The following is a 19,928-nucleotide window of genomic DNA, read 5'->3' on the forward strand; positions in this document are numbered from 1 at the left end:
TGACTCTCTATCATAACAGTCATGGATGAACGTCAACTTGGTGTTTGCACCTTGTCCCTTTTTGCCCGTACATCTACATAAACGTTCAGATCTCAAATATAAAGTGCTTACCCCATGGCCGCAAATGTTCCAATTATGAACGGACCCTCAGAAGTACCTGTATCTTTCGTATTGTTCAATAAAAAACATTCTAATCTGATCGGTGGTCATTTTTTCCGCATATCCTCCATACTTTCAACTACGTGACCCTATTGGTTGGGAGGTGTACTGCACTTTGATATTCTTTGATACTCTATGAGAAAATGGCCACCAATCGGATTAAAATGCTTTTTATTGAACAATACGGAAGGTACTTCTGATGAGCCGTACACAATTTTAACACCCATGGCCATGGGGTAAGCACTTTATATTTGAAATCTAAACGTTTATGTAGATGTACGGGCTAAAAGGGTAGAAAGTGCAAACACTATGTTGAAGTTCATCCATGACGGTCTGGATCCATGGCTAGGGGTGGCGCATCTCGACGGGGGAACAGAAAATGTCGACACACATTACGCACTAAAGGAAGTTGACTGTCAATCGTCTCCGGTGTCGGTGTGTTAGTCACTGCTGCTGAAGAGCCTGAGGTCACTCATTATTTCAACAACAACAACAACAGTGCTTGTTTAGTGAGGTTTATAACAATGAATCCTGACATTGTCAGAGAGCGGCAAAGAGCCACATTTGATGTCGAGAAACTCACAAATATTCTGGACGGGGGTCCCGAGAAGAGCCGCAGGAGGCGAGAAATCGGTGAGTTTTACAATGTACATCATGTCGTCCCTTACTTAACCATACCTTCTATCTACGTCTAGAGTAACTGTTATGTAGCTGCCTGCATGTGGTCCTGGTGCATTGTTTCTAAGCTGCTAGGTTATATAAACTAATATTAGCAAATTAAGCTAATCATGTCTACTGTGGATATACATCTTGAGCTGTAATAAGATGTACAACAGCATGTTACATATATGTGAGAAATAAAGATGACAGAATTTCCAAAATGATGTGATGATGTGTTAACTAACTACAGTAGCCACACATTTATCTGTTGGGTAGCAGATAGGTAGGTGTTAATGTACACAAAATGTGTTGGTTTGTTGTTGTCATCTCTATTTGTTATTGTGGTTCATTTTTAGTTTGATTGATTGCAGTTTGCAAATAGTACAGTGGTACGATTATATGATGGTGCTAAAAGGATAACACAAAAAGCCCTGAGGGCTTGTTTCCATTGTGGTCCTGTGTATTCAATTCATAGAGACATTTTAAGACATACAATAATATACAACGATATACCAGACATGAAAAACTGATGTTGCTATATCAGAGGTGCTCAAACTTTTTCATGTCAAGGACCCCCAAAACTATATGTATTTGGCTGCCGACCCCCCCCCCACCCCCACATCTCAAAACATCTTTGTTCCAGGGACCTCCAGAAGGAAAGAATTTAGTTAAAGATGTTCACTTTAAAAAATATATATATTCAAAGATTTGCACAAATCTTCAAGATTTTTCAAAAATAGCAGATGTACAAGCTCATAGCTCATACACGCTCATATGAGCGTGTATATCTGCTATTTTTGATTATCAGAGAACCAATGTGCCATATAGCTAAAATCTAAAATGACACGGGTGCTTTCCCGGTTTCAATGGGAATTGACTTCCACTCTCTTCCTATAGAGTCCCTGGTGCTCAGCGACCCAGATTTCCAGCATGAGGACCCAAACTTCCTGTCCCGCAGCGAGCGCTACGACAGGGCGGTTAAAAAGAGTGCTCAAATGGTCGTGAAGCTCAGGGAGTATGGCATCGCAGATCCTGAAGAGATCTACTTCTACAAGAGGTACATTTCACGATGCATCAGTGATTAAACATACTGAGTAACAGCAGAAATAAGCAACAGATTTTTAAATGTAAAAAAGTAGGGAGCAGCAAAGTGACAGCATCAGCGGCATTGTTCAGCAATCGGCATCCTTTCTCTAAAATCATTAAATAGAAAATGGTGCATTTATGTAGCACCCTTCTTAAATGCGCTTCACAGTGTGCATTAAATTCACCCATTCACACAGCGATGGCGGCGCGGAACCCATGCAAGGCAGCAACCTGCTCATCGGCAGCAGTTAGGGGTTTTGTGTCTTGCTCAAGGACACTTAGATATTAAAGATAATTATAATATGGTGATAATTATTGACAAAAACTAAAAAGAAGATCCTTTTTAGTCTTATACTAGCGTTGCTCATCAGGACACTGTTGTAGGCAAACCGCTCCAGTGGTTGGTAATCTTTCACCTTTTGAGCTTAAAGATTGCCCAGCCTCTTACTACCTGCTCTCCTCCAGGCCAAGCACGCTTAGTCATGTTCCATGTGCTGCTGTGGGAGTTACTCTGCTGATTAACTATAGTTTCATTACTGCTAAACAATGAGAAAATCCTCTGAAGCATTTCTCAGTTAGTGCAGTAAGAAGCCTTCACCACTTGGGTCACTCTGACCCAAGTGGGTGATAGACAAGTTTGGATGTTTATTGCACATTTCAATAGTATAATTTGTCATTCTGAAGCCATCCCCGAGATGACATATCTAAGGTGACATGAGGAAAATAATCATCTACATTTTTATCTTTGGGGAACGTAAAACGTGTAAATAATACCGTAACTCTGAGTTATCTGCATTTGTTCATGTAGTAAATGAAGCTATAGGCTTGTGTTGAGGCTCTTTATCATTAAGGTCGTTGGCACCCTGCCATATTGTGTAAGTTTATTTTATGAACAGTACAGAGGCATTTTTTTTCACGGCAGTGCAAAGATCATGAGATTATAACTGGGTCAGAGGTAATGCAGGGTCTGAGCGTTTCTTAGTAAATGATGTCATTATGACCACAACAGATTTCTATTTCTTACATCATCATCAAAATTTGACAACAACTCAATAATTCACTGTACTGACTGTAATTAATATTACTGTAACACACTATGCTACAACAGTGGTGGATTCTGTAAAAAGTTGCAGCTGAGTTGGAGGAGTGTTACTCTGCTTAGTATTAGGATGGTTATTTTTACTGGCTTCCTCTTAGCTCCATCATGTCCCAGTCATAATGAATGAACACATAGTCACATACTGTATAAGATTCATCAGTAAATTGTGCAGCATTAAAGGACAGTTGGAGCACCATGCACTCAAAATTATCAAATAGAAAGTGACAAGTACTGTAGAAGAAAAGTCTGTGCTCTAGCAACAACAATGACGAGGAGAGGTTCAACCTTAACCACTTAACCCTACTTTGTTGTATGTCAAATAGGAAAAATAGCAGATCTGTGTGAGCTTGTACATCTGCTATTTTAGCTGACTTTGCCTATTTTCTGCCTATGTTTGCCTATTTTTGCAGAATATTCGCCGATTATTATGACATGCCCAGAATAGGGATCCTAGGTTCATGTGGTTGAATGTTGCAGAACAGGAAGGAAGGAGGGAGGCGCAACACTGCCATGTTCATATAAGAATATACCACATGTATGCATTGTTAAAATTACATTTCAGGGCTGACCATCAACAGATATTCCAAACAGAAACAAGTCAAAGACAGAGCCCTAAGTTCAGTTTCTCTCATGTTTCCTTCACCCAGTGTGTTTAGGGGCCACCATCAGGAGGCATTGGGTCTTCACTTCGTCATGTTTCTTCCAACGCTGTATAGTCAGTGTGACCCTCAACAGTTCAAGAAATGGGTCCCTCTGGCCGAGTCTTTGAAGGTCCTGGGCACCTATGCCCAAACTGAGCTTGGACATGGTCAGTTCTGGATTTAGCCTTTACAGCGTTAATCACTGCTTTGTTGTCCTTCAGACAACACGCCATATCGAATAAAATGCCTTGCTTCGCCAAAATGATGCAAAATTTTTAAGGAGGGAAAAGTAGGACTTTGAAATGTATGACCTGGTATGGACAGCGCATCATTGTGCCGATTTCTTGTAGGAATTTGACAGATCTCAATTATTTCAAAGAAAATCATAAAAGTTGCTTAGTTTCTTACTTGCTCTGCGTGGATTAATGCGAGTTGTTCTGTTGAATTGCTATTATTGTTGCTTTAATGATTTGCAGTAGCACAGTAGATCATTATATTGTATTCAGTCATAATCTGCCTACAAGTTGCTTCCAAAATGTTCATAACATTTTTACAAATATTAATTTTACAATTATTTTCCTAGCAAAACTCTCCTGTTTTTAGCAGTAGCCAGGTCACTAACTAATACATGTTAGTGACCAGCTTGTACAAAAGCTTGTATGCATTTTGATATCTCTTCCTATGCAATTACTTTGATTATTAGCGCCATTAGAAAAAATATTAGCTTGATTCCCACAGCATTCATTACAGTTAAGTCATCAGTGTGTGTAGGTACGAGGTTGTGCTGATGATGCTCGGATGCCTGGATAACTAGAAGAGATCAGTTGAAACAAGGCTTTTTACACTGTTCACCAAAGTGACGGCATGCAGTATTATAGCTATACGTACCCTAGTGCCTTTGAAGAGAATGAGATTGAGTTGCAGCTCCTGAATATCCTATTGTTATCTGAGAGGCAGAGAAATCTGTGATGTGTAAGAATATAGGCCAAGCAAGCTTTGTTTGCTTGTTTCATGCTTTTGACTCACACACATGGATATCTATTGTTTTCTGCCTGTGTCTTTGAAATGTTGTTTGGATGCCCATGATCTGACAATGGGGTTTTCTGTATTTTCATGTACATTTTGGGCTACTGCTGGACCAAGATTGGGTCAAGCATGTTATAATCTGAAATTCCTACAACAAGCTGTCTGCTGGATTTTATTATAATATTCAAGGCTGCAGTGTTGTTTTAGACTTTGAGTAAATGGCTGGTACACTAGGTCCAGGGTAGCTGATCTTGTACTTTGCAGTAATTTATGTCATAATTATTTATAAATTAACATAACACAGTTTATGAGTGATCAAATGCACATATTTTGGTTTCAAATGGGCACTTTTTAAATCAATTTGCATGATATGCTAACAGGTTGTGGTTTGCTCTGTCTTTTCCAATTTCACTCTACATTAATTTGGGATCCATTGGGTCATACCTTCTCCATTGTGCTCCCTTTTTCTTTTGTGGGTCTCCATGAAAAATCCCTCCCTTATGTCTTTCCTATTACCTCCAATATTTTTTATTCTTATTTCCTACTTTTTTTTTTGCCATTGCCCTATGATTCCTTGGTTTAGTTGTGTGACCCGTGGTAGCCCGGATCCCCTGGATCTCCATTTGGGGATGTTCCTGCCCACACTGCTTAACCAGGCCACCCCAGAGCAGATGGACCGTTTCTTCATGTCTGCCTGGAATCTGGAGATCATCGGCACCTACGCTCAGACTGAGATGGGCCATGGTAAAATAAACAGACCTAAGATAGACCACCATTTTGCTTGAAATCTGCATTTCTTTGCATTGCATTTTTTTTTTAAACAAAGCATAACGTTGCATACCCAATCTTTTGGAATGTGCCGTCCTTGTAATTGTTACAATCAGTGGCTACCAGCCACTTGCAATGTGCACCAATCAGCCCTCCAGAGTGAAACTGCTTTTCATGCCGTCTTTTAGTCCCGTTGTCCTCCTTTAGTTTGGACTCAACTGTTCAAGTGGTCAAAACAAATCGGCTTACAATCCTATTCTGGCTTATGAGGAATCCTATAGATTTGTATTTGTTAAAGTTTTTATAGTTGTTACTGTTGGTATTGTGTCCAAATCTGGTTGCTGTATTAATGGATGCCTGATTAGGACGGTGTTCCTGTCAGAATAGAGAGTAGAAATCTAGAACTTGTGCCCCTCTTCAGCCCTGTGGCCTCATCTTGCTTCAAGTACAGCATTGCGCGATGGGTCAGGCAAATGGTGCTTAATAGGAATTGTATGCAGTTAGGGTGCGTGTGTGCATGCAAAGTAAGTGTTATTATTTACACGGTATGGTGCAGTTTATATTGGTGTTGTACAGTAAACATAGCTTGTTGCTGCCCCTTCTGGCCCCTTGGCCTAATTTTTGTTTTGAGAAGATGCAAATGAGAAATCTTAGTTGTCAAATATTACATTGTGTAATTTAGCATTCATAAGATGAACCATTTGAATTGATTTTGAAATCTGTCAAATACCTACAAAGGCCAAACCAATACATCATTTTGACACTTCAAATTAGTGGGTTAGTGTTTAGAATAATTGATTTGACTATTGTCTGTCCAATTCGTTTTTTCATGAATTTTCAAACCTGGCAAAGAATTAGAGGGAAAATAAAGTGCTAGATTTATCCATCATTTTGGCATTTTGAAATGAATACACAAATTCTAACTCACCATTCAATGTACCAATTCCTTTGTAGTATGCATAGAATAGTTTGATATAGTATTTACTGTTAACAGTATATTCCTATGACCTTGTGATTTGTAGTTTATTGTGTAATGGGCACTTTGATCATAATACAGTTGTATTCCTCCATAACAAAGTGATAACTTGGCTTTCTGTATGGTATCTGTGTGTGTGTCTGTATTGTATCTGTGTGTGCGTGCGTGCGTGCGGCCGTGCGCGTGCTTGAATGTGTGCATTTGGTGGGCTTTGGTTGTCCTAGGCACCCACCTCAGAGGGTTGGAGACCACTGCCACGTATGACCCTGCCACACAGGAGTTTGTCTTGAACAGCCCCACTATTACCTCCATCAAATGGTGGCCTGGGGGTCGTAAGTACCTGCATTCTGCAATGTTTCTTAAAGGACCATACTGGCAGTTTGTTTCTTCAAGGTGGCCTACTGATCATTCCCTCCAAGTTTCGTGATAATGCGGCCATCCATTCTCGCAGCCATCCATTCTCGATCTTGACCATGATTATGACCTTGATCTTTCACATATTTGACCGAAAATCTATTAATTTCTTCAAGACAGCCTACTGATTATTCCCACCAACTTTTCTGAAATCCAGTTAATCCACCCATCCGTCTATGTTTGTGTGTGATATAGGACAAAAGCTGTGAATACACATGACATGTGTTAACAACGGTATGGTCTTTTAAGGGATTTTAGGCCTACACTATGGAGAGTGGAGGCGTTTTTCTTAATAAAATGATTGTGATTCAAATGTTTACTTTATTATTATTATTATCATTAGTTATTTTATTTTCTCTTAAAAGCATATAGCATTTTATTTTTTCCCCTGCAATTTTTAGAAAACTTCAAGATCAAGATCTAATTATCTTGTTACCACCTTACCACCCTTCATTCTCTCTCTCTTTTTCTTTCCAGTTGGAAAGACGTCCAACCATGCTATAGTCCTGGCCCAGCTTTACACCCAAGGCAGTCACCGCGGTCTGCATGCTTTCATTGTACCACTCCGCAGTATGGAAACCCACGAACCACTGCCAGGTAAACGCTTGCTCTCTTTCTCTCTCTCTCTTTGTGTGTTTGTGCTTGCTGTGTGATTGCTTGTATTTACATTACAGTATATCAACCATACTTTTTTATGAAGTCATTGAGAAAATTGGCCCTGACCTTCTACTCATGTTAAATAGCTCAGTTACCACAGTCTTTAATGCATACATCACTTCATCCAGTGATCGTGTCAAATTACAGGTACATCACTAAGCTCCTATTCATTAAACATTTTGTTATAATGAGAGCTGAATAAATAATAACTGTAGGCGAAAACGGCATTGTGAGAAAATTCAAACCTGACAATTACTTTTTTTTCTTTTAATTAATATTTATCTCTGTCTCTTTGTCTCTCCATTTCTCTGCCTGTCTGTCCTTCTGACTCTCCTCTCAGGCATTGTGATTGGCGATATCGGTCCAAAATTTGGCTTTGCTGAGGTTGATAATGGCTATCTGAAACTGGAGAACGTGCGAATCCCACGTGATTACATGCTGATGAAATACTCAAAGGTAAACTTCTGCCACTGACTGACATAAAGTAATAACATAAGGACATGGTTTTACTAAAACCAGTTAAAGGTATATCAATTATGATTTGCAGTTTGTAGAAAACACAACTTTAAATGTTTGCACCTCCTCCCTAAAGCGAAACCCAGCGCTCAAAGCTTGACGCCCAGAAACATCCCAAACAAAGCAAAACTATCCACAAGTTTCCTAGGGCGCTGTGGGCATCACTTCCTGTCGATTTGATACCTGATCAAATCGCCTGGAAGTGATGCCCACAACGCCCTAGGAAACTTGTGGAACTACGTTGCACGTCTATTGAAAGTCCCCTGACCATACTTCACCCATCCTGTATGAATACTGTAGAATGTTTGAAACAGTTCCTCTTGGTTGGAGAGCAACAATGCAGAAAGCATTGATTTTTATGACTGCCGTTGTAGTCTGATTGACTGTTTGTTTTTTGTTGTCGTTGTTCTTTTGGTCCACAAGGTGGCACCAGACGGCAGCTATGTAAAGCCTCCCAGTGCCAAGCTGACCTACGGCACCATGGTCTTTATCCGCTCCATGATCGTAGGCGAGTCCTCCCGTGCCCTCTCCAAATCATGCACCATCGCCATCCGCTACAGTTCAGTCCGACATCAGTCTGAGATCCGCGCTGGGTGAGCAATTACACACACACTCACTCACTCACTCACTCACTCACTTGGACACGCAATTATACAGGACCCACATAGCACATTATCTACTCACCCTTGTGCCAGTTGAAACAAGTTGAATACAGTTTCTTTGTCAACACAAGAGTTTTCCAGCAAAACATACACAACAGTGACAAAACAAAGCCAACAGTGACCAGGCCTCTAACATTCCAAGGAGCAAATAAATGACTATACAATTATAGCTTGTGCATCATAATTGAGGTCTTTCGAAGCAGAGTGATTGTGATATATAACCATGCCCAAAATTGAACCTACTACTTGTGTGTGCAGTATTTCGCTTGATGTTGCCCAATAAGACCTCAGAATCTCAACAAAAGACAGTGGTGTCTAAAAACCACGTTAAGCGAGTCCTTGATTCCATCATGTCTGTTAATTTATTTTTACACCAAAACAAATTAATTTCTTTTTACATAAAAACAACAGATCAAATTAGGTAAATCTATTTATTTCGCATCATTATCATACTTTTTCAATCTACAAATAAACTCCAAATTTACAGTCGGAATGAGATATTTTTGTTAAGTTTGACTGAACAAACATTACTCTGTGAAGTCAGTGGAGACAAACCCAAAATGTGATCTACTTGAGGTCACAAAACTCAGCAGAACCTCCAGAATATGATGCAAGCCAAATTCCAGGATAGAGGGTCTGGGTGAATGTGGTCTGGACTCTACTGACGACCCCATGACCTTCCTTCTAAGGCTATCCTGGGGTCAAATTTGTTGACACTTAATAGCTTTTTAATTTGGTGCTTTTATTTTACTTAAATGTTTTTACTCTTGTTCACAAGAGTGAATCCTTCGGTGAATATACAATTACACTGATGATGGAGAATTTTAAACAGTAATTTCAAATGGTTTTCTCCTTCAAACTCACTGCATAGAAATGACAATTTGAATCCTGATGTTCATGTGAGGATGAGCAAGTGCAGACATGACCACAAATCTGCCCATGTCAATTTAACGTGAATCAGTGTTTTATTGGAATAATTAATACCTTCCCTTTCTTGTTCTGCAGCGAGCCAGAGCCCCAGATCTTGGAATACCAAACGCAGCAGTACAAACTGTTCCCTCTGTTGGCCATGGCCTATGCCTTCCATTTTGTAGGCCAGTACATGACCCAGACCTACCACCGTATCACTGGAGACATCAGCCAGGGAGACTTCAGTGAACTGCCGGAGGTACTGACACGTCACACATGCACTGGCACTTCTCAAACCAGATGACTAATCTCTTGTTATTTGTACAGATATAATTGTGGAAACCTGCTGATTGCACACAATTTGTCACCTCCTGCTTCTTTGGCACAAGTTCTTTCACAGTAGCCACGCACGGACATATTTAACCTCTTGCCATCGCTTGTTCAGCTCCATGCCCTGTCGGCGGGACTGAAGGCCTTCACCACATGGGCGGCCAACGCAGGCATCGAGGTGTGCCGTATGTCTTGCGGGGGCCACGGCTACTCTTGTAGCAGCGCCCTGCCTGACATCTACGTCAACTTCACCCCCACCTGCACCTACGAGGGAGAGAACACAGTCATGATGCTGCAGACTGCCAGGTAGGTGTGTCCCACATATGTTCATTCATGCATACCTGGGTGTGACAACTAACATTTAACTTGAATCCTATCATTCTATTGTGAGGGGCACTGACTTATCACATGTCTTCACAGTAGAACGTGATTCACATTAAATAGTATACGGTCGAAGTTCCCCTTTGATTATGGGAAATTTTAAATGAGAAAATAATAATAATAAATCTAAAGATCCTGTGTCGGTCAATGAATAAGCATACAGACACACAACCACAGGCCATGGCCATACATACTTAATGAGCAAGAGTAGTGTTGTAATGGGCAGTAAAGCCCTGTGACACCTGTGAATGTGTGTAACATGGGAATGAGTTACCTATAGATTTGAGATACCTCCTAGTCTGATTGGATGTGCATGTTCATGTCACACTGTCATTGGCTGTCCTATTTTCTGTGCTGGTTTTGATAAGAGACATCAGCATTTCCTGTTCAGTGTTATCAGAGTTTCTCAGTGTTCAACAGCATGTACGGATCGTCTCCCGTTCTGTGCTAGAACGAGAGGGCCCAAGTGACAGAATAACTACCTGTAACCAGCAAGCATTAGTTGTTAGTATTAGTGTTACCATCTTGACCAGCGATACTGAAAAGTAAACTGTACTCACCTGCGTTCCCACTCCCAGTAAACTCTGCAAAGTGGATAAACTTTGTCGTGCCCGTCATTACCCACACCTCACCACCCAGCAGCACGACAGTATGATAAATTAAATTGGTGGATAAGACAGATGAAACACACCAACACCAGGTTTTTTGCCTTCATAACCTAACAGTCGGTGTGAGCTCTTTGTTGTATCTACAGTACTCATCAACATTTTCAGGGTGTGAATTAAGGCTATATTTTCAACAGCAAATCAAGCTGACACGTTTTTCAGCTGAAAATATGCCACTTTTTGACACAGTTGTGCATGAAAGTATACATTTGGTTTCTTTCTTTCACTGTGACACTCCATGTCTCTCTTTGTGCTTTTTATCACCGACACCCATGTTTCTTTGTACGCACAGGTACCTGCTGAAAAGTTACAAGCAGGCGCGGGCTGGCCACCAGCTGAGTGGCATCGTGTCCTACCTCAATGATGCAGATCTGCGTATGGTCCAGCCCCAGCCTGTCTCAGCCAGACCCACCGTGGTCGATATCAATGACCTCAGCAGCCTAGTGGAGATCTACAAACTACGGGCTGCCAAGTAAGCGACACTTGTGTGCACGCATGCACATAAGAAACGACAGGATGCTGAGTAAATAGACAGAAAGTTCCAGCTACTCTGATTCTTGCTACTCTGATCTCCTGTCAGCCAAGGTGTATCCCTGAATGTGCTGCTAACTGACACGGTCCTATTTATGTTCATTTTTGATGTCTTACTCACATGCCTGCATACTGCCAGGCTTTAGTCAAATCTGAATCCATTTCATCGGCTGTGAAAGTCATCACAGAGCTGTTACTGTGGCTTTCCAAATAAATAATGTTCCAGATATGGAATCATGCAGCGATAAAAGGCAATGGCGCCGGTGTTTGTTGAGATAACGTCTCCTCTCCCTTTTTGATACATTTGTGTCTCCTTAGTTTTGTCATTCTTTTACATTTGTCTACTAATTTATGAGATTTGAGATGCAGGGGTCTTCAACGTTTTTCAACCCCCTAGCTGAGAGAGAGATGAAGCAGGGACCCCCACTATATATGTATATGCATTATGTTCCAGATTATAAACTTTTTCATAGATTTCATAGATGGAGTGCATGTTGGATTCATGTTGATATTTCATGTGTATTTTCCACATTCCGCATTTAACCACAAAAACTGTCAATACTTAGTAAACTTGACCTTTCACTCAGTACTTAGTTTTTCCCTAGTCTACACCAAACCTGTTTGCCGAAAATAGCTGATCTACTGTGAGGCATTGTGAGCTTGTAGATCTGCTATTTGTGGCTAAAGTTCTCAGAATAGGGACGCCAAGGTTCAAGTGGTTAATACCCTTGCCTTAACGAATTTCCACACTATTGCAAGTTTTGAGAAACCACCAAAAGGTGCAGTAGCATTTAGTGTAAAGACAAAGGTTTTTACTGTCACATGCACTACAATACAGCTGTGGCAACATGGCAACGCCATATAACATATGATTAATGAAAACAAAAAGTCAGCGTTGATGATGGCTGTGTTTTTAACATGTACATTGTTGAGCTGGTGGTAATGTGCATGTGTCCTTTTGAATGCTGTTATTTTTATGCTGACAGTGACATGGGTTAATATTGTGTGTGTGTGTGTGTGTGTGTGTGTGTGTGTAGGCTGGTGGAACTGGCAGCTAAGAGCATCCAGCAGGAGCTGCATCACAGGAAGAGCCAGGAGGACGCCTGGAACAACAGTGCCATTGACCTGGTCAGAGCATCAGATGTAAGTACTCTTGTGTGTACACGCGCGCAGTGTTTGGCTTGAGAGATCCTTAGCCAATAAATGTGGTGTAAAGGTAACTTAAAAACGTAATTGCATCGTGGCTACAAGCTGTGCAACCTCCTTTCTTACAACTTAAATATTTAACACAAATTGAATTCTCTCTGCACCTATATGTTTTAGCAATATCTCCCTTACCTTACCTTCCCTGAATTTCATCAGGTCCCCCGTTTTCTCCTGATAAGTCTGGTTTTAGGACATATGTAGCACATCTAGCCCATGCAAGTCAGGTCCAGATGTTTCAACTTGCTAGGTTGCCTTTGACAAGATTTGTAACAGGTTAATAGATAGACAATTCTTGGGGCTTAAATATATGAATCATTACCATCCATATTTGTAACTCAATGTGTATACTGTATACTCTTTTGTTTGCTTGTTAGCGTATCTGGTTTCTAAATCTGCTATTGTCCTCTGGTGATTAATAGTCTATTTTCTTCTTCAAAAGTTTTTATTCAGTTTGTAAGTTCAAAGTTTTTACTGAACTTACAAATTGTTTTGAATCTATGCACGACCCACAGGAGGATGACTAATATGTTTTCATGTATTGTACTGTGTACCAAATGTAGATCACTGTGACCCTAAAATCACAATCAAGTGCTTTCGTACGGTGGCCGACTCAGGACTGCCTTATCTTATTTCTCTTCCTCCTCCTCACTAGGCCCATTGTCACTATGTGGTGGTGAAGCTTTTTTCAGCCAAGCTGACAGAGATCGGAGACACCGCAGTACACTCAGTGCTGTCAACCCTGGCTCTGCTCTATGCCATGCAGGGCATTGTACAGAACTCTGGAGACTTCCTACTGGTAAGGAAAACAGTTAGTACTCTCCACTTTTAATGCAAATACCAATACATACACGTTGAGTATTTGCATTAGTGTGCTGTACGTCATAGTGTGTGGCCTTGTACAAAACTGTGTCTCCACATAAAATCTCTGACTGATTGAATTACTTGTTTCAAGGTGGGATACTTTTTACATGGGCCATCAGTAAAGGATGCTTCTAAGATGTGGCTCCATTTTAGCCACACATTTTCCTACATCAAGCATCGGGCCAAAGATGCTGTACAATTGTTTGACTTTGACTCGGCAAGACACTTCAATGATTTAGATATTTTCATGTTCCTCATACTGTAAATGCTATCATCTTCACAACCACTTATGTGAAAGAAATAAGTGGTTCAGCTGTGTACCAGACTGGGCTGAATGCCCCCGTTGTATCCCAGCTTGGAAAATGGGGGCTTTGTGTCAGAGATACTATTCATGATCATGACTTTGTACAACATTGTGGTGGTTTCCTGTAAGTCATATGAGGAATTCTGCACTACGGCAGAATTTAAGAATTCTCTTTTTGTATTCAGGGTTTTAGATTTAATTTCAGTTTGTCTTTCAGTAGAAAATTAAAACCTTGATGTTCACCATTGAGTCGGAAAACATGCCAAGACAGGTGCTTAAAAGCTTCAATGTAATAAATTTGAATTAATAAGTCATAATTTGTATCCATCTAAATCTAAATAATGAATTATAGCTACACTAAAATTGGCCCATTTGCTGTGGTTGGAGTCACTCGCCATACTCGCCATAAAGAAATTGTTCTTGAGACATCCCTACATTATCTTTTTTTTTCCTACCCTAGGCTGATCTTCTGAGTGTGCCACAGATGCTGCTGGCATCGGTTCGTCTGAAGGAGCTACTGTCACAGTTGAGGCCTAATGCTGTGGCGCTCGTAGATGCCTTTGACTACCGCGACGAGCTGCTTAAATCATCTCTGGGAAGATATGATGGAAATGTCTATGAGCACATGTTCGAGTGGGCCAAAAGCTCTCCCCTCAACCGCACAGAGGTCAGTCAGGCTTCTACCTGAGTCACATAGTTGTTGTAAATATATTTTTTGTTGTTGCTTTTAGTCATTTCCATTTCCTCCATGTGTATGGTCCATGTCACTGCCAACCCCTTCTTTTCGGTCTTGAGGAGGGTGTAGTAGACAACCACATGTCTCCTCTGATAAACATGCCAGCTGCTTCTTTTCACCTTACAGTGAAAGTTTCACTGGGAGGGCATAACGCATGCAGCAGAACATGCTATCCCTCCCAGTTCCACTCGCTGCTTAACAGCCATAGGGGTCTCTAGTGCACCGGACATATCAGCCTCTCCTGTCGGCTTCACACCTGGAACCATGGCCAATTGTGTTCGTTGGAGCGCCCGGCCAAGCCTGAGACCCAGTCGAGGAATCAGTTTTAATAATCTTCTTAAGTGTTTGTTTTAACCCACTTGGAATACCAGACAGTAGGGAACCATTTTGGAACCCCCTACTACTAAATACTTAGTAGTTAAATACTTTCCAGCAGTTATGATGTTCCTTGCACTTTTTGTACATTGTTCTTTCAGTCTTATCCTAACCATCTGGTGGCTAACGATTTGCAAATGCTAGACTAAATGTAGTATGTGTAGTATTTTTATCAACGCTTTCTCCCCAACTCCTTTTCCCTCTCCAGGTCCATGAGTCCTTCCACAAGTACCTGAAGCCTCTGCAGTCCAAATTGTGAGTTGACCTTTGACCCTGGACCTCTAACTGTAACAGGGTCAAGGTCATGCTAACAATAATACTAATCCAATGTGGGAACCCTAGGATGGCTGCCACCTGCCATCTGCTGCTGCTTACCAATCAGAAGGGGCTATTCAGTCTCCCATTCTCCTCTGTCACTTGCCTCTCCAAATGGAAGATGCCCCATAGCACTTACAGGGGATCAGCTTCCTTATGCCTCTTTCATAAAACAAACGAAAAGAGAGAACATTCTTTTATTAGAGACAATATACCAGTTTTTGGTTTGCAGACCTTTGTCAGACAAATGCCTCTTGCCCGACAAGGTCTTGGAACCAAAACATTGTGTACTGTATTTTCTCTAATAAAATATTTATTTGCAAGTATAGAAAATGAACAGGACTCTCTTTGTTTGTTTTGTCTGCTTTCAGGTCTCTCCTATTCACATCTTGTTTTTATAGCTGTGAAGAACCTAGTGTCTTAAAGCCTCTTTCGGTATATGGGCATTATGTTTGGCAGTGTAAATTTGAAAGGCACAAATCAATGTGGATACCTTACTGAGATACAAGCTTTGGTAGGAACTGTTTTTTGGGTTCAAGAATTGAGATAAGAAATGCGCTACAAGCTTGATCTATTCTCACACATGGTAACAGCTAAAAGGGGATGACACACCAAATTACATGTTTTTGTTAATTGATATAAATCACTTGTGACACAACATTCCTGGTCATATTTTTACCAGTTACGTGGTTACATGTAAGTATGCAACAAACAATGTTTCATGCCCCAGATGGTGCCCCTTTTGGTAAAAATCTCCATCTTTTGTCTGAAGAAACATCGTCGTCAGTATCTAAAACGTGTCTCTGCTTTATAAGCTAACAAAGAAGATGTGGCATTATTTGAGTCTTTGAGACTTTGCATGGACATTCAGCCCGCTCATTGTCAAATCTTTTGAGAATTGAGACTTGTTGGAATCCATGTAATCGGTTATGCAGGTGGTGATAGTCCTCTCGCCCTCTCCAATGCTGCTCTCTCAACTCCCCTTTTCAGTTCATTGCATTTTTAAACCAGTGGGGTGGGTAGAGAAGAAACGTGACTGGGGATTTCATCATCCTTTAAACCCTAAAAAGTATAAAGTATTAAGCATCAACGTGCTTCCCATTAAGACCAGCTTGTGTCAGTGTCCTAACTACTTTTCAATCTGATGGGGACCCATGTTATCTCTGCCTTTCCTCCCTCTCACTATCACCTCAACTTAATGTGATGGGTCACATTTTTCACTTGAGTATCGGTTATTTTCGGCGAGCGACACAGTCATACAACAAACTATAAATTAGATGTATGTAATAAATTGTACTACACTAATAAACCTGACAGGTTACCTAGTGTTACTAACATTTTATATAAGTGAAACATTTTATAACACCATGTGGAGTAATGGGTTGATTTCTAAGGGCTGAGAGAACTTTTGATTGAATGCACATGAATATGATTTAATTTTAATTTTAAGCAGATCAATCAAGGTCCTTGAGAGCATTTGCCTTTTTTTTTTCATATTAAGAAAATGTGTTTAATCGTGTGATTTCTCCTCATGGTGTATTAAGACAATGTCACATGGATTAAAGTTCTCAGTTTCCACGACTGATTTCAGTCAATTGGATCCCATAGAAGCCAGCATGTTTTCTATGGAAGCATGTTGCGCAGCTAAAATAGCCAATAGCCAAGCTCTCAATGCGTCTGTGATGCATTGCAAGCTTGTAGATCGGCTATTTTCGGTTATTTTCTTAAAGATTAGAGCATTTGAAGTGGTCAAACTATGTTTAGAAGCTTTTCCCATGGGATATTTCATAAAAGCAAAGGTTAAAGCCTCAATCTGTGATTTCTTCACCTGGTTGGCTGTATGTAGAACTGAACAGCAGGAACAATATTACTAAAACATAATTTTACATATTGTGTTAATTGTTTAGGAAACAGCCTTTATGTGGGGAGGGCTCCTTTCAACACTGTTTCACACATTGCATAATACAACATTTTTTTCAGTACTGAGATTTTATTTTGCTTTAATCCATGCGATGTGCTGTCAGTATGAGCAGGAATGGATGACCAATGAAAGATTCAAGGATATGTATGTTTACTCTCTGGCATTTGAGTATAACCTGGGTGAAACACAGACCGCTTTTTGAATGTTACAGATGATGGTTGCAAGATGAAGCGAGATGTCAAATGTGTTTATACAAAAATAAACATATCTGTGAACCAGTTGGGATTTCTGGTATGTGGTGATAAAAGGCCTTTCAGATCCAAGTATTTAATATAACCACTCATGTACAGTTTGCACGGAAAACCCTCCCTGCTATGTGGGGCTTAATTATAACGTCACACTACGAGAATAGTCACACGAGACAACACTTTAAATTATAGCACCTTTCCACCACCAATACACCTATACTTTATCATTCTACTTTTCTCTCTCTTTACCACTTGTTTTCCCCAAATTGTTGCCAAATCCAAAGACCTGACTTCACACATGTCTAGGTGAATGAACAGGCTATTGGGGAGACCAGCAGCATAACATTATTTGTGTAACAATTAGATTATAATGATGAAACAAGTGAGCTGTAATTTAAAGTCTTACTGTGGACTATAAACACGATTTATGTGCCTGAGGAAGATGTCCTTGATTAATAATGTGACTAAAAGAATGCATTTCACTTTTATTTTCGTAGTTTCTTGTTCAGTTGATTTCTGTATCTGTACATATGAAATGTATGACTATCATCATATCCCATCCAGGTAGTTTTGTTTTAGCTTTTTGTGATATTCTTCTTGAATGATAATGTATTGAAACAAATCAGATGTTAAGAATTGATTTTAATGGTTGGGAAAATAATTTGTTATGCTGATTCTTCTATTAATAAAAGGTTTGAATTATCAGTGTGTTTTCTGTTCAGTATTTAACCACTAGATGGCCAACTGCAATAAGCAATACATAGTGTAGTAGACAACTGCCTCAAGGCAAATACTGTACAAATGAATTTACATCATTTGCTCTAAAATATTGAAATAATCACAATATTTACTTTGATTAATCACGGCAGTTTGTGATCTGGAAAAAAAAGTTGTATTTTAGTCAAGTCTATGCGTCCAAGGACTGAGTATGTGTGATGTGTAGAATTAGATCTAAGAGATCATGTTCATGCATAATTTAAACCCTGAAGACTTTTTTTTAGAACAAAACCACTTGATTTTCATTGACAGGACCTAAAGTAGCTCCCCTCCCCTCGACCCCTCCCTTCTCCCTCTGGCGGTCAGCTTAAAGGTATCATGACATTCATTTTCACTTTTTTTATTTTCAATGTTTTATTTGGGGTTTTATGACCTCAATTACACCCAAAAAACCTGAACTTAGAACATTCAGTGGATTTTCTGTGGTCTGGGGTTTTCTGAATAATTAGGCTGAAAAGTAATCTGAGCTTGGCCCTTCGGTCACAGTCGATTAATCCCGCCCACTCTCCTCCTCGCCCCTCCCCTCCCCTATCCTTTCCTTTGGGGGGGGAGGAGCAGAGGCGATGATTGACAGGCAAAATCCCTCACCAGCGACACCCGCAGGCAAAGATTTATTTTTTCATTGCAGTTGAAAAGGCTTTAGAAATGTGAGAGAAAAACACCTGCCATGGATCACTGGAATGGAATTTTCACTTAAAGGGCAAGACCACTTTGGTAGAGGTTTGGGTTGTGTAGTTACCTTGCCATGATGTAACTCCAAAAGGTGGGCAAGAAATCAAAAATAATTGCTCCATTGATTAGAAATTGATAATTCAAAATATGCTCCTCATTGACTTACATTGTACGGTAAAACAGCTCTCAAAGTCACTCTTTTAGCACAAAAACGAACGCAAACAAAGTTGATTCAGACAATATAGAACATCACCAAACCCAGTACTGTTTTTTTTTTTAAATAAAAATGTCAACTTCCTGTTGATTTTGCCATTTTTAATAAGTAGAAAACCCGGACTGGATCGGCGGATCCGGATCCAGATCTTCAAATAGTAAAATCAACAGGAAGTTGAAATTTTTAATAAAAAAACAAACAGTACTGGGTTTGGTGATGCTCTATATTGCCTGAATCAACTTTGTTTGGGTTCATTTACGTGCTAAGAGTGTGACTTTGAGAGCTGTTTTACCGTACAATGTAAGTCAATGAGGAGCATATTTTGAATTATCAATTTCTAATCAATGGAGCAATTATTTTTGATTTCTTGCCCACCTTTGGAGTTACATCATGGCAAGGTAACTACACAACCCAAACCTCTACCAAAGTGGTCTTACCCTTTAAAACTTTTTGTACACTTTTGAAGGACCAGGACAAAGACTTTGAATGTGGTGTAAAAGTGAATGTCATTAAACCTTTAAAATAGCCGATCTACAAGATCACAATGGGTTGCATGATTGCATCCACGACCAGCAGTGGTGGAAAAAGTCAAAGTGTCAATACTGCAATGTAGAAATACTGTGTTGCCTACATTTAATCAAGTACTAGTAGTCTGTACTGTCTTAAGTACAATTTGAAGGTATTTTGTTTTACTTTCCTGGAGCATTTCCAATTTTCAGTACTTTTATCTACTCCACTACATCTCATAGGCAAATATTGTACTTTTACTCCACGAAAATTATTTGACAACTTTTAGTTACTAGTTACTTTGTAGATTTT

The 19,928-nt window shown here is 40.0% G+C and overlaps 1 protein-coding gene across 2 annotated transcripts; it reads left to right on the top strand.

Annotated features, from left to right (window-relative positions):
• Nucleotides 1–577: 577 nt before the first annotated feature.
• Nucleotides 578–18,145, top strand: acox1 (acyl-CoA oxidase 1, palmitoyl). 2 transcript variants are annotated; one of them, XM_080447798.1, is made up of 14 exons: nucleotides 578–792; nucleotides 1,717–1,876; nucleotides 3,652–3,812; nucleotides 6,640–6,747; nucleotides 7,307–7,426; nucleotides 7,827–7,942; nucleotides 8,426–8,595; nucleotides 9,670–9,832; nucleotides 10,019–10,209; nucleotides 11,242–11,421; nucleotides 12,518–12,623; nucleotides 13,339–13,482; nucleotides 14,312–14,518; nucleotides 15,171–18,145. In XM_080447798.1, the coding sequence occupies exons 1-14, from the start codon at nucleotides 684–686 to the stop codon at nucleotides 15,219–15,221; spliced, it is 1,986 nt and encodes a 661-aa protein (XP_080303924.1). In that variant the 5' UTR covers nucleotides 578–683; the 3' UTR covers nucleotides 15,222–18,145. The 2 variants fall into 2 exon arrangements, with proteins under 2 accessions (XP_080303924.1, XP_080303923.1); XM_080447797.1 differs by lacking the exon at nucleotides 3,652–3,812 and adding an exon at nucleotides 5,255–5,415.
• Nucleotides 18,146–19,928: the final 1,783 nt, after the last annotated feature.

This window comes from Gymnoscopelus braueri (assembly GCF_963280865.1).
Source record: "Gymnoscopelus braueri genome assembly, chromosome: 2".
NCBI classification, from domain to species: Eukaryota; Metazoa; Chordata; class Actinopteri; order Myctophiformes; family Myctophidae; genus Gymnoscopelus; species Gymnoscopelus braueri.